At 47.2% G+C, this 14,542-nt stretch overlaps 1 protein-coding gene across 1 annotated transcript in view; it reads right to left on the bottom strand.

Moving 5' to 3' along the window:
* Positions 1-10,448: 10,448 nt before the first annotated feature.
* Positions 10,449-14,542, bottom strand: part of LOC138293661 (aldehyde dehydrogenase family 3 member B1-like) — a 346,834-nt gene continuing 342,740 nt past the window's right edge. Inside the window, exons 9-10 of the mRNA XM_069232958.1 lie at positions 12,501-12,600; positions 10,449-11,673 (exon numbers count right to left, since the gene is read on the bottom strand). Coding sequence (XP_069089059.1) covers positions 11,480-11,673; positions 12,501-12,600 — 294 coding nt within the window. The 3' untranslated portion in view covers positions 10,449-11,479. The remainder of the gene's footprint in view (positions 11,674-12,500; positions 12,601-14,542) is intronic.

The raw sequence follows: 14,542 nt of genomic DNA on the forward strand, positions 1-14,542 counted from the left end.
TGGCGGTTATGTCAGGAAAGACATCTGAGAAAGAGGTTTTGCCCTTTACAGAACCCCAACCGGTGCTACGGTTAACTTCCTTAACCCTTTTTCCACAGGAAGAAAAAGCGTCCCACCTTTTGTCATCAGTAGAGTTGGTGACCAAAGAACGAAAGCATCCCGTATGGGCGATGATAGACTCCGGAGCCACGGGAAATTTCATAGATGCAGGGGTGGTTAGGAGATTGGGACTTCCTAGCATTCAGAGAAAGGACCCCGAAATAGTATTGGCGGTTGATGGTACACCGCTGAAATCTGGGCCCCTCACAGAACATACGGAGGACATTGGTTTGATCTTCAATGGGGTATCTCCGGAACATAAAGAAAGAATCAGGCTGAATATAATAGAGGCTCCTCAGTACGAAATTATTTTGGGAATGCCTTGGTTAAGAAAACACAATCCTTGTATCGATTGGCAAACCAAGACGGTTAGTTTTCAGTCCTCGAAGTGTGAGAATAGCTGCTTCTTGTACGACGATCCCCCCACGTTAGCGTTGGCTCAAGGGTTACAGTTGGCCACAGTGGTGGAGAAAACAGTGATATTGCCCTCCGTTTATGTCGAGTTCAAGGATGTGTTCGACGAGGGTCAGGCTGAGACATTGCCACCCCATCGTATGTATGATTGCAAGATAGATCTGATCCCTGGAGCTCTCCTTCCTTCTTGTAGGGTTTATGCTCTATCAGACCCAGAAACCAAGCATTTGAGAAAATACTTGGATCACTTCCTGGAGATCGGGTTCATTAGACCGTCTTGTTCTCCGGCAGCCTCTCCACTCTTTTTCATAGCTAAAGCTAATAAAGAGTTGAGAACCTGCATCGATTATCGAATGCTGAACAAGAATACGGTGAGGAATAGATACCCTCTTCCTCTCATCCCTGTGTTATTGGACCAGGTGAAAGAGGCGGTAATCTATACAAGGTTGGACCTGAAGGGAGCTTACCATCTGGTCAGAATCCGCGAAGGGGGCGAGTGGAAAACGGCGTTCAAAACCCGTTATGGCCTGTTTGAGTACTTGGTAATGCCGTTCGGGTTGTGTAACGCCCCGGCGGCATTCCAGTATTTTCTGAACGATGTTCTCAAGGAATACATAGACCATTTCGTGATCGTTTACATAGATGACATTCTGGTGTATTCCACATCCCTGGAGCGCCACTTTGACCATGTTTCCTTAGTACTCCAAGCATTGCGACAGCATAGCCTTTTTTGCAAACTGAGCAAATGCGAGTTCCATGTCCGGAAGGTTGAGTTCTTGGGGGTGGATTTAAGCCCCAAGGGGTTTTGCATGTCGACAAGAAAAATACAGGCTGTTCAGGAGTGGCCAGTACCCACTAGTATGAGAGACGTGCAATGCTTCCTTGGGTTTTCTAATTATTACAGAAGATTCATCTCTCATTTTTCCCACATGGTGTCACCTATAACAAGGTTGCTAAGAAAGGGTGTGTCTTTTGTTTGGTCAGAGGAGGCAGAGGAGGCTTTTTGCTTTTTAAAACAGGCCTTCTGCTCCGCACCTATACTTCAACATCCACAGCCAGATGCACCTTTCATCGTTGAGGCAGATGCCTCTGATATAGCGATTGGTGCCATGTTATCACAACGAAACAAAACCACCGGACAGCTTCATCCTGTTGCGTTCTTATCCAGGAAGCTATCTGCTGCGGAACTTAAATATACGGTGGCAGAAAAGGAACTGCTAGCCATCAAAAAGGCATTTCAGGAATGGCGACACTACCTTTGGGGAGCTCAACACCCGGTCACGGTGTATACTGATCATCGCAATCTGCAGTATATGAAGGAGGCAAGACAACTTACCCAGCGGCAAATGAGGTGGATGCTGTTTTTTTCAGAATATGAGTTTGTGGTGACCTTCCGTCCTGGGGTTGACAATCGCAAGGCAGATTCACTGTCCCGACAAGAGGACGTGAGAACCATAGTTTCAAGACCCGAGGAAGCAATCATCAAACCCGAAAGAGTGCTTTGCGCCCTTCATATCTCCCATTTCCTAGAAAAGGTTTCTAAGCATAAGTCTGCTGCTCAGTGGAAGAAATGGGCAGAACTAAGTCAGGACCGTACCCTTAAGCATGGAATACCGTTGCAATGTAATCGTTTGTATTTGCCAACACAAGAACTCCGAGTGCAAGCCTTCAATTGGTGTCATGATGCGGTAACGGCTGGTCATCCTGGTTACACCAAAACTGCGCAAATTGTTCAACGACATTTCAGGTGGGAAGGTTGGGCTAAAGACGTTGCGGCCTGGGTGGCTCGGTGTGAAATATGTGCACGAGCCAAGGGAGAAAACGCGAAGAGCCAGGGCAGACTGATGCCTTTGCCCACTCCGGATAAGCCATGGCAAACCATTAGCGTGGATTTTGTGGTTGGATTACCAATGGACCAGGGGTACAACGCTATCATGGTGGTAATCGACAGTCTTACCAAGATGGGTCATTTTCTCCCTTGTAAAAATCTGCCTACAGCAAGTCAAACCGCCCACCTACTTTTGTCTCAAGTGGTGCGGTTACACGGTCTACCGAGAACCATTATCTCGGACAGAGGCCCCCAGTTTTTCGCTAGGTTTTGGCGCATGTGGTGTAAGGTTCTGCGTATTGAATCCGCCCTGTCCACCAGCTTCCACCCACAAACCGATGGCCAGACGGAGCGCCTTAACCAAACCCTGAAAAAATATCTGAGGTGCTATGCAAAGGACGCTCAAGAATCCTGGGTTTCGTTGCTATGGCTTGCCGAACTATCATACAACAATGCTTGGCATAGCTCGATACGGGAGTCTCCTTTTCGTGCTAACACGGGTTTCCATGCGGAGATGTTGCCCATAACCATACCTAGGGATGTCACGGATCAACCTACGGTTCATGCTGTGATTAAGAATCTCCAATCCGTGCAAAAGAAGATACGACTCAATCTGGAGAAAGCCAAAGAACAGTATAAGAAATGGGGTGATGAACATCAGCGTGAGGGACCGGCATATCAGCCAGGCGATAGAGTGTGGCTTTCCACCAAGTATATACGCTTCAAGATGCGTAGCGTCTTTCATCCTCGTTACATTGGTCCCTATGTGGTGTTACGCAAGATAAACCCTGTGGCTTATCGTCTCAACTTACCTGCTTCCTTACGGATCCATCCGGTGTTTCATTGCAGCCTTTTGAAACCGGCCCTTTCAGCGACCCGGCAGGCGGTGCCTCCGGTGGTCAGAGATGGGCAGCTGGAATACGAGGTGCGCAGAGTGTTGGATTCCAAACGACGGGGGGTAAGCTGTGGTACTTGGTTTCGTGGAAGGGGTACAATGGCGAGGATGATTCATGGGAGCCGGAACGCAATGTCCATGCCCCTAGGGCTGTGCGGCTGTTTCATGCCCGTCATCCCTCTAAGCCTGGTCCGAGGAGGCGCTTTGGAGGTGGGCGTACTGTCAGGAGTTAACCGCGGCGCCTGCATTGACGATCGGGATATTGTAGTACTTCTGGACTACATATCCCATGACGCCTATCGTCGGAAGAGGTCGCGTAAAACCACGCACATCCAGGAAGCGTTGTGCGTTATTCGTTTCCCAGATCAGTCGGATGGTCAACGAGGGCTCTTGTTGCCGGCGTTCCCGAGGGTGGATTCTCGTTCTGCTTCCAGTGGAGTACTTGTTTTTCTCCTGTTTCCCTCAAGTCTTGGATATTCCCGATATCGTCTGGAGTCTCGAGTTCTTCCATTTGGATCTTCGAAACATGAAGGAGAGGTGGTAAGCGGTGAGGCGATCTGGTGCCGGATTCCCTCGCCTTTTTCCCACTATCCTGTTCGACCAGGACACAGTTAGTATCCGAGGCACGGCGTTCCTTTATTTGAACTGTTCGTTACTCATGAACTGTTGTCTTCATAGCCGGAGAACATTTTTATTCTGCTGTGACGCAGTGTTAATGTTTACTTTTGCGGGGATTGAACTGCCGGGACATTTTTGCTTTTCAGTACATGGTGTAGAAAGAATGGGTCATTTCTACCATTTGCGTGACTATGACATGAGGCTCAGTGTTTTAACTGAGTTATAGAAAGGAGCCCGAGTTGGGTTTTACCGTCATTCTTTTTCTTCTCTCTCTTCGTTTTGTTTCCTCACTATTTTATGTCTATCTTGTACAAGAGTGGGTGTTGAACAACCCATAAGAGATTATCGGTGTTCATCGTTGGCCTGTGGCGTCCATCTATGATTCAGATGGAGCATAGACAGGCGTTGGACTAGTCCTGCCCTCAGGAGATATTGGCAGGTACGGTCGTTGGTGCTTTAGCGAGACATTGCGAGAATAGACAGGCTAATGTGATATTAACGCTGTGTATTCTTCTCCTTACAGATATCCCTTCCCTGCTGTTCCTTCCCCTTCCTTCCCTCACCTGATTACTCCAATGCACCGTGGTTTTTATCGGTGACTTGGTGGTGTCAGGAGGTGGACTCCCATTTGCATCGCACCGAGTCTGAGGAGCATCTACAACGTGACAACTGCAGGATAGCTCCACAAAGCACAGTCACAGGCAGGGCAGCTCTTCTTCCTCAGCTCTTCAGCTCTTCTCCAGGCAGAGGTTCCTCTTGGTTTCCAGAAGTGTTCTAAAGTCTGTGGTTTTGGATGCCCTTCTTATGCTCATTTTGCCCTTTGAAGTAGGCCTACTTCAAAGCAAAGTCTCTCGTTTGTGAAATCCTGCCTTGCCCAGGCCAGGCCCCAGACACACACCAGGGGGTTGGATACTGCATTGTGTGAGGGCAGGCACAGCCCTTTCAGGTGTGAGTGACCACTCCACCCCTCCCTCCTAGCACAGATGGCTCATCAGGAAATGCAGAATACACCGCAGCTCCCTTTCTGTCACTGTCTAGTGAGAGGTCCAACCAGCCCAACTGTCAAACTGACCCAGACAGGGAATCCACAAACAGGCAGAGTCACAGAAACGGTTTAAGCAAGAAAATGCTCACTTTCTAAAAGTGGCATTTTCAAACACACAATCTTAAAATCAACTTTACTAAAAGATGTATTTTTAAATTGTGAGCTCAGAGACCCCAAACTCTAGAAGTCCATCCGCTCCCAAAGGGAATCTACACTTTAATCAGATTTAAAGGTAGCCCCCATGTTAACCTATGAGAGGGACAGGCCTTGCAACAGTGAAAAATGAATTTAGCAACATTTCACTGTCAGGACATTTAAAACACATTACTATATGTCCTACCTTAACCATACACTGCACCCTGCCCTTGGGGCTGCACTGTACTAGGGACTTACTAGTGAAACAAATATGCCAATCATGGATAAACCAGGAGGAAACAAAGAGACTTTGGTCGCATCAGGAGTGCAACTGCAAATGAAAGACTCTTCACCTGCTGAGTGCTGCTGCCAGGGTGGTATGCAGCCTACTCACCTGAACTTAGCTGCAGCCACTGTGGGTGTCCGTGGACAGGGTGCACTCAGGACACCAAACCCTTCACACTTGCTGGCATGGTGAGACTGGTTTCGAGACTGTCTGCCCCAGGGGACCTTGCTGCTAAAATTAGCACAATTTCATTTGAACACTACTGACTTTAAGTTAGAGTCATAGTGAACTCTTGAGACTCGTACTTCTAGTGGGGCATACGATGGATGTGGGACATACCTAAGGGTGCTGCAAAGGTTGGTTAGAATACTAAATACCTCACTGGAAGAAGAATGCATGCCAGAGGCCTGGAAACATGCTATGGTGCTCCCGCCCCTGAAAACCCCCAACCTAGACCCTCTATATGGGCTAATTGTAGACCTATTTGCATACTGTCCATCCTTGCGAAGGTTCTGTAAAAAAATTGTAATGGCTCAGCTGACAGCCTTTTTTAGAAAATCATAATAAGGGTCTACATCCATCACAGTCAGGATTTAGGGTAGGACAAAGTACAGAATCCACTCTTTTGGAGGTCACTGAACATCTTAGACAGATCCTTGATGAGGGTGGTACGACAGCACTAATTGTACTAGATTTTAGTGCCGCCTTTGATACAGTGTCCCATTCTATTCCCCGGGAAAGACTTCCAATGATGGGACTGCAAGGTAAGGCACTAGCATGGCTCTCCTCTTTCATGGAGAACCCATCCTTCCAAGTTTTCTCCAGTAGCATAAGATCCAAGTTGCATGCACTGAAACAAGGTGTTTCCCAAGGTTCAGCTTTGAGTCCCCCGCTTTTTAATATATATTCCGCCTGCTGGCAGGGCTAGTGGAGAGTTGTGGCTTGACCCTGTTCTCATATGCAGACGACACACAAAGTATTTTTTCTCTGTCAGCCAGGCAGGGTAACAATGAGCAGAGAACCACCATGAGCATCCTTAATTTAGGTTTGAGTAGGATTTCTGCATGGATGGACCAGAACTCCCTTAAGTTGAATGGAGAGAAGATGGAGGTTAAGGGTTTGGGGAGAAATACCCAGCTTTTGGGGCCCGGAGCACTGGCCTGATGTGTTAGGTCACCTTCCAGACCTTTCTGGGCGAGTGAAGAACCTTGGATTCTGGTTGGATGCTAAGCTCACGATCAGGTAAACAAGGTGGCTTCCACCCTTCTTATTGCCTTGAGATGGGTCCAAAAGATTTCTGGCAAGTTACCATTGTCTGCTTAGAAAACGGAGATACAAGCTCTGATACTATCTAGAGTTAATTATTGAAACATTCTATATTTGAGGGCTGAGAAGGCTGTGATTCGGCGCCTTCAAGGGATACAGAATGTGGCAGCCAGGCTACTTTTTCAGTTACGGAAACATGTTGGTATCTCATCTGTTTTGGGAACTTCACTGGCTGCCCATAGAAAGGAATATAGAGTTTAAAGCTCTGTGTTATATGAACAGGGCTAGATAAGGTTCTGCAACGCTAATTTTATAAGACCTGGTGACTCCGTACCAGCCCACTTGTTTGCTTCGCTCTGCTTCGAAGTCCTTGTGTAAAGTGCCAAGAATCCATCAACCACGGAAGGGGCGGCCGTTCATTTGCCTATCAAGGCCCTAAGCTGTGAAATGATTTGCAGAGACCGTGCGGAATAGTCAGTCTTTGATGGCCGTTTGCAAGGACCTAAAGACCTAGCTTTTCTAAGGGATTTAGTGCAGGGGTCCTTCACTTTATAAGATTCATTGCAGGGAAACCCATTAATGTAGCTGGGCTTTAGAAGCCTCACAATAACAATAATAATATTACCAATAGTGAATAGGGAATAACCACGATCTCACACACAGGAAGAGTGAGCGGGACAGGGAACTGCCAAAGAAACACTAGAGCCCTGACCTCAGGGGAGGACTGTGTAATTGTTTGCAGATGCCGTATTTTCCCTCTGCATGGATAGCTCTAGAAAATGAAATACTTCTCTTTTCTTATAGAAGTGAGTATTTGGCTGGACAATGATTTGTTGCTGCTGCTGCGTGCATTTTGAGTTGTGAGCCTGTGTTCACTATCCTGAATGCGCTCCCACCCCAAAGGAGCTTTGGGCTGCTCGGACCATGCTATCCCAAGTGCAGAAGGGGTACTTGACCCAGTTGGTAAGAGTCTATAGTAGGTTGGGCCCCGGGACATCAAGAGTAAAAGGCCTCAACACCCACGGTTGGGCCCAGCAGCCCCTAGTTGCCCTGTGGCCCTCTGAAACGGGTCCGACATCCAGCATAACAGATAGATCTATGAAAAAAATAAAGTATAATGTAAACGTGGCACGCTGGCACTTCACTTATGCCTTAAAGATTTTACATAAGAAGCATTGCAATAAATTATGAGTCTATCCATACATAGTGGGCAGCAATGTCACTCTTGTATGCAAGGATACATCCTCAGCCTTGGAAGAGAAGTTGAGGGGTAAACAGGCGCCCCTCTGTGGACTTACTACTCGGGGTGGGTGCACCTTTTACTACTGCAGCGTGCGCACCTCTTCTAGGAGTGTTGAGCAGTTAGAGGGGAACCTTGCCTCTGAAAGTCCTAGGTAATTGTGGCTTTTGAGGCGGTGATGCACTTCCAGGACATGTTCTGCTGATGAGCGGATCTTGTTTGCACCAACACTGAAGGGATGTCCTTGCTCTCTGTACCATTTTGGTTGAGTGCATTGGTGGGCTGGTAGAGAGGTAGACAAGGGGAACATTTAGGTTCCCTGGCCTGTGATCTCTATTTGGAAGTTCACTGGTTGATCATTATTCCTTTCTATCTCATTATTGTGATTGTGATGTTGGAGCATGTCTTGCTTGCTGCAGTTCCACCAATATTTATTTTCCTCCTAGCATATTCACTGTCTTTGTGCCATCTTAATGTCATGTTGCTGATACGTCACCCTATATCTGCTGTACCTATATGTTCAGTAAATATAGTCCATCTGGGGGTTTTCAACCCACATCTCTCCAATGTGCCACATGTTGCACAGAGTCCATTCGAAGGTCTATGGAGTTGGAAGGGGTGGTCCAGGAAGGGGGAATAGCTGTGCACTTCTCAGGTAGACTGCAGTCCCACCATTTAAAGTACAATCTTAACTACAACTGGGGAAGTCATATGTGTATCTGCTTTACTCTCTGTGTTTCATTCCAGCATTTGCATATATCATGTTTCCTCCTCCTCCTCATCTCTTATCAGGCAGGGTGTTCCCAGGGGTAAGTCATTCAGCCTCTGTCCAGGGAGTTATTGCAGATGATGTTGTTTCCTCAGCTGCCCCCATGCACCTCCACATGCACTCCCACCTATATGCACACTCTTTGAGGCATCAACGATGAGTTCATTCACTGCTTTGAAGTCACAGGGTCTCAGATCCTCCAACAGTCTACAGAGGGTCTCAGGGGACCAGAGGCAGGTTCATCAGATCATTGGTGGGACCAGCTTCAGGTCACAATAGGAGCTCTACTGATGTTGAGCGCAGAAGCGTCATCCTGCCTCTGTGAGCGCTCACAAAAATAAAATGTACACTAGATGTGATCACAAAGAGAAATGCCCAAAATTACAATTAAATGTGGCTGCACTTATTGTACCTCCACGTGTACCTTTCACTCATACCAACTACTTGAGAGCTCTCTCAGTGCTTTAAAACAAGGGGAGGCAACCTTTATTGGTACATTTAAAAAAGGGTATTTTCCAACAAGTCATGAGATTAAAGTGATCCTGCTTTGGTTCTAATGCTTTCATAAGAGGGAGAAATGACTTGTGTAACATGAATGTCTGAATACCCCAGCAGCCTTATTCACTCCGTTTAACACTTTCAGACAGCAGGTACCAGCCATACATTCATCTGGAGAGGAGATGGTTTGCTGACCGCTCTTGGGCTCACAGTCCAGGGAGCACCACCGGTGGGCAGGTCAGGCCAGGGTAACCCACGTGAAATGCCCTGGTCTGAGTTACTGCTGTGACCCCACGTTTGTTCAACTTGGTGCCTCTGTGAGGATCTACTGCTACTGTAAAACCACTAAAATATGCAACAGCACCAGATTTAGGGGTTCACCACAACATGACGCACACAGTGGAGCAAAGACTGAGGGTAACATGAAATGAGACAAGCGAGGAGGGGAAGGTGACCAAAATCTGTAGAGGTAAGCTAATGGTGATGGGGACGGAGGAGACTTGGCAAAGCGAGAAGGACTGGAACACAAAACAAAGGGAAATGGAAGAAGTTGGGCATGTAGGACAATAGTAGACCCTATGGGGCAGATTTGCTAATATTTCACAGAGTGGAGACCAACGCTCCTGCACTGAGGAACAGAAAGAGATAGTGCAAAGCTGTGTGCGCGATATCTAGCCGAAGTTTTATTCTTCAAGTACAAAATAGTATCCTCAGACTCACTTCTAAACTTTACACACTTTGTATGTGTGCTCTACAGTGTAGCACAAACATAGTCGGAAACGTTTCGAGAAAAAAAAAACTTTTCTCCTACTTCGCACCTGTCTACAGGAGGTGTACTTTTTGGTGCAAAGTGTAGTCTACAAATGTTAGTAGGTAGGCCTTTGTATAAAAAACAAAGAGTTGGCTGCATCAGAATACCCATGTAATACCCACTTGACGCAAAGCAATGCAGAACGCTATTTCTGTTACGTTTAGACAGTTTAACAGTGCAAAGTGAATACTTTACTAGGAGGTTGAGACAGTTTGCTTCACTTTTTGTGACTTTGCACTGGCACAAAGCATTGATATAACTGCTACAATGTTTGAAAGGCCAGAGATATGAAGCTCATGCAAGCCCAAGAGTAGGAGACAGTTTTTACAAAGGAAGACAGACATAAACTGAGGTACAATAAGCAGCAGGTCCAAGTGCTTGGCACATAGAATTCTATGTTGAATAAGCCAGATTTGTGTTGATATGTGGAGCAGATTTCTAGGCTCCCAAACCATTGTGCCACAGTGGATCATTGTGGACAGGGTATGTCTAGATCCTCAAGGTGCTAGGCGAATGACCATCAAGAAAAAAGCAAATACTCGGATGAATGAAAACAATTTTATTTCATGTGCATAGCTGCTTCGGGCATTGATTCCACCAGCTGTTGCGCGACAGGATAGTAAGAAGTAAAAACATTCACAATAGAAAACGTTCCACCACTCGCGGTGCCAGTCGGCAGCATGAAGCAAAACAATAGAAAAACAGGTTTAAAAGCCATGTGCTGAGGAAGAGCATACTGCCCCTTTGGCATATTTGCTCACAGCCCGATGGTTATGAAATGTTACAAAAGGCGGGAAACACTTTCACATCTGATGTTTTTTAGGTGTAGTCAGAGTTCCTCGGTGGGGGTGAAGGTGTGCAGGAGGCACTACTGAGGCTCCAGTTGTGACTCATGAGTCTCAGGGGTTAGAACAATCAAAGGTCAATTGCCTCAGGGTGTATGCCAGCCTAAACCCAATGCTCAAGGTTTTTCTTTCATAGCGCCCAGTACTAGCGCTCCATTTGTTTCTAGGCACAGCTGATGTGGTAACAGAGGCGAAAGGCAGAAGAGACAGTTTAGAAGTGAGGGATTGCGAGATGTTGAATTAGCAGCGGTGTGAAGGTGAGTGATAAGGACACAAGGAACATTCAGGTTGAGAGACACAAGATAGAAGTTAAGAAGTGTTTGATTCCAGGGTTACAGTACAGAAATATACACTGCTAGGAAAGGAACGTGAAATAAGACGTGGGCGAGTTATGAGGCACCTAGTAACTGGATTGGCACATTTAACACGTAGGAAGAGTGGCTGCAGGAGCAAGGAGGGCCAGCAAAGATTGAGAAGCCAACAGGCGGAATATGGAAGGGTCGGAGCCGAAGAAAGCTGGTTTGACTGGGGACACGTCAGTCACTGACTCTGCCTCAGCCCTACTGACCTTTGAAAGGGGGGGTCTCTGATAAACTCTAGATTTGGGCCTTGGCCAGTGCAGCTTTGGATTGCATTCTATAGAGTGGTTTTTGGAGACACCAGAGGCAGTGAGAATCTGCCCCTTCCTGTTTTCAGGCCCGCCCACTGAGTTCTGGGTCTTCCTGCGGGATCAGAGGATGGTGCAGAATCCATTGCGCTTGACACCAATGGCGGCTTTCAGGAGGCGCAGGTTTCGCTCAGTGTACGGTGGGTATCGGATGCTGTTGAGGCCCTCCATACCCAGGCCTCGCAGGAGCACGGCACGATGGTGCGAGAAGGTGTCGAAGGAGAACTTGCCATGCTGCATCCCCATGCCGCTGGTTCCTGGAGCAAAAGAGAAACAAGTATGTGGGAGCAGGCTGGAGTATGCGGCTCGACTGTCTAACCCTTGGGGGAGAAAAAGGCGAAGAGCTCAGGGAGTTGGGGCAGGGCCACTGACGTCAGAGACGTGTGTACCGGACTCTGAGGGGTCAGCTAAGGCTCCCGTCTAAGAGGGCAGCTTTGATGGGCGCCATGTTCCAAGCAGCAAGCATCTTGTACCTAGAAGTGCACTGCCGACCTCGAAGAGGCTGGGCTGATTTCATAAAACAGCCTGACAACATCCACCAATCAAATTTTAAACATCAAAGAAGTGGCCTGCCCTTTGCTCTGCAACCGCTCCCCTCTTCTGCTGAAAGGGGTGCTCGAAGGACGTAATCCTTCAAGATGCCCAGCTACGCCATGTTTTCTTTTACGCCTTTTCTCTTTGCTTTCATTGTGTTGTGAGGTTGTATTAAATGTCTGTGTGAGTGCTGCTGTGCCTGAGCTGGTGATGTTTAATCTGGCTTACTAACAGGAGTCCCTGAGTAGGCCTGGATTCTTGATGTGGCTGCAGCTCTTATTTCTCTGACATTATCATCAACATATTAATCCAGAATGGACTTGATTTTGATGTATGTACAGGAATCCTGCAGTGTCTCTGCCACTCTCCTGCCAGAGATTAGGCGATTCTGCTCACAACACCTCCAGGTTGGAACAGGCTGCTCAGAAGGAGAAGGAAAAAGTTACAGGAGAGTTGTGCGCAGGCGTGCATGCATGCGCGTCAGCACATAGTGCTCTGAAAGCGCTTGCATGCACCATCAGGCTCGAGCAACCACAATTATCCAGCGTACCAATTCCCCCAAAGGGCAGCGAAGGCAGCGTCATCTGCATCATTCCATCGTTGCTCCAGAATACTCCACTGCTTGTCTGCTGCAAGACATCATCCACCACCTGCCACCCAGGTAAGGCAAAAAGGGTTAAATATATCATGTTACAAATAAACATTCACACAGAGGTCATATGGGACACTGAAAAGAAACAGATCGACCCACTGGGATTTCAGCAGACTTTATAAAAGTCTCACATGGCTTCCCCATTTACCTAGGTCTTACGGTTGTATGTTGGTTTAAGAGGATGCATGCATGAATATAGCGTGAAGGAGACAATTATGTGTCCTGAGGGAAGGCTTTAGCTAATTGACCTAATCGCCTGCAACCTCCTCATCATCTTAGGCAGTAAGTGATGTATGAAGCAACAGGTAAACACAGTCTCTTCCACCTGCTTTCACACCGTACACATGCTCTGCAAGATCTTTAGGTGGCTCCCAGTTGACACCAGAAAGTTGGACTACATGGACACTCTCTACATAGCGATCACTGCACGCCTCCGGAAGAGACTACAAACAATGCAAAACTCAGCAGCAAGACTCATTCTTGACCTCCCAGATGGACCCACATCACACTCCACCTTAAGAAGCTACACTGGGTCCCGATCCAGAAGAGATGCCAGTTCAAGATAGTGACCCATGCATACAAAGCCCTGCACAACATAGGACCAACTTACATCCTCAAGTGTATGACCTTCCATCAACCAACCAGACACCTACGATCCACCTCCCTCTTCCTCGCCGATGCCCCCTGGATCTGCCGAGCCAACAGCGGAGGGTGCTCTTTCTCTCATCTTGCGGCCAAAACTTGGAAAAACCTCCCCCTGGACCTCAGGACCACCTCATCGCTCCAGCAAGTGAGAAATAGACTGAAGACCTGGTTTTTCGAATAAACTGATCACAACGCAGCAGCTAGAAACTCCTTGAGATCCTCACGGGTGATTTGCAGCGCTTTACAAATGACTGACTGATTTATTGACCTGTAGCTGAAACAGGCTAACAATTTTCACATTGTCTTTTTAGGAATTTTGGATGATAGGTGGAAACCATTTGACCTAAATGTCATACTTGAAGAGGCATTCTCCGTTAATTAAATATATAACGTATGACCACTAGTTTGTAAAATGAGTAGATCGCCGTTGCTGAAGCATTTTAAAGCACGTACACAGTATTTGTCAGCAGGTTTTATGTGTCGGGATAATGAAGTATGATAGGGAGAGATGCCCTTCTGCTCTTCCGTTTTTTAAATTACCTTTCTGCAGTGGTCCATGTGTACTCCGAAATGTTACAGACCTGTGTGGGAAGTGGTGCAAACTTTCTGGAATGGTTCTGCCATCTACTTCATTTACCAGCTATATGGAGAGTTCATAAGGTTTGGTGTCTCATGCATATATCTAGTCTATACACGAATATGCTAATACAGTGTTTCCCAAACTGTGGGTTAGGACCCACTGGTGCTGACCCAAAGGTGGGTCACGAAAATTCTGGGCTATATGTAAGTAATATTTAAAATGATTAGATCTGTTTGTGCACCGGTGTAAAGGTGCTGAACCAAGCCCCTAAGTCCAGTTTTCAGAACAACCCTTGCAAGTATTCCCAGGTGAGGCTGCAGGTGACCCTTTCCAGTATTTGTCCATGTTGTCTTTTTATTTTGCAAAGCCATTTCAGCAGAGCACAGCCATACTACTTGTGTATGACCTTCAAACATAAATTGAGAAATATGGATGTGGCCTAATGGCGGAGGAGCATGGCTTGAGGAGCCAATATGTCGGATACAAAATAGAGGAGTTCCGCCACACTGCCAACTTATCCTGCTCAAAGAGACCACATCATGAGGCATAGAGCACCATCATCGGCGCAAATGGAACACGGATGAGCTGTGTTATCGGGCGATGACAGCCGGCAAGACCTAAACTGCTGCAGAGTTGGGAATGCAAAATGGCAAGCTGAACCACGGGCCGGCTGGAAGTGCACCTGGTCCCGCCTCGTGCCCGGACTGCTGGGTGA

Source organism: Pleurodeles waltl, chromosome 4_2, assembly GCF_031143425.1.
Source record: "Pleurodeles waltl isolate 20211129_DDA chromosome 4_2, aPleWal1.hap1.20221129, whole genome shotgun sequence".
Taxonomy (NCBI): domain Eukaryota; kingdom Metazoa; phylum Chordata; class Amphibia; order Caudata; family Salamandridae; genus Pleurodeles; species Pleurodeles waltl.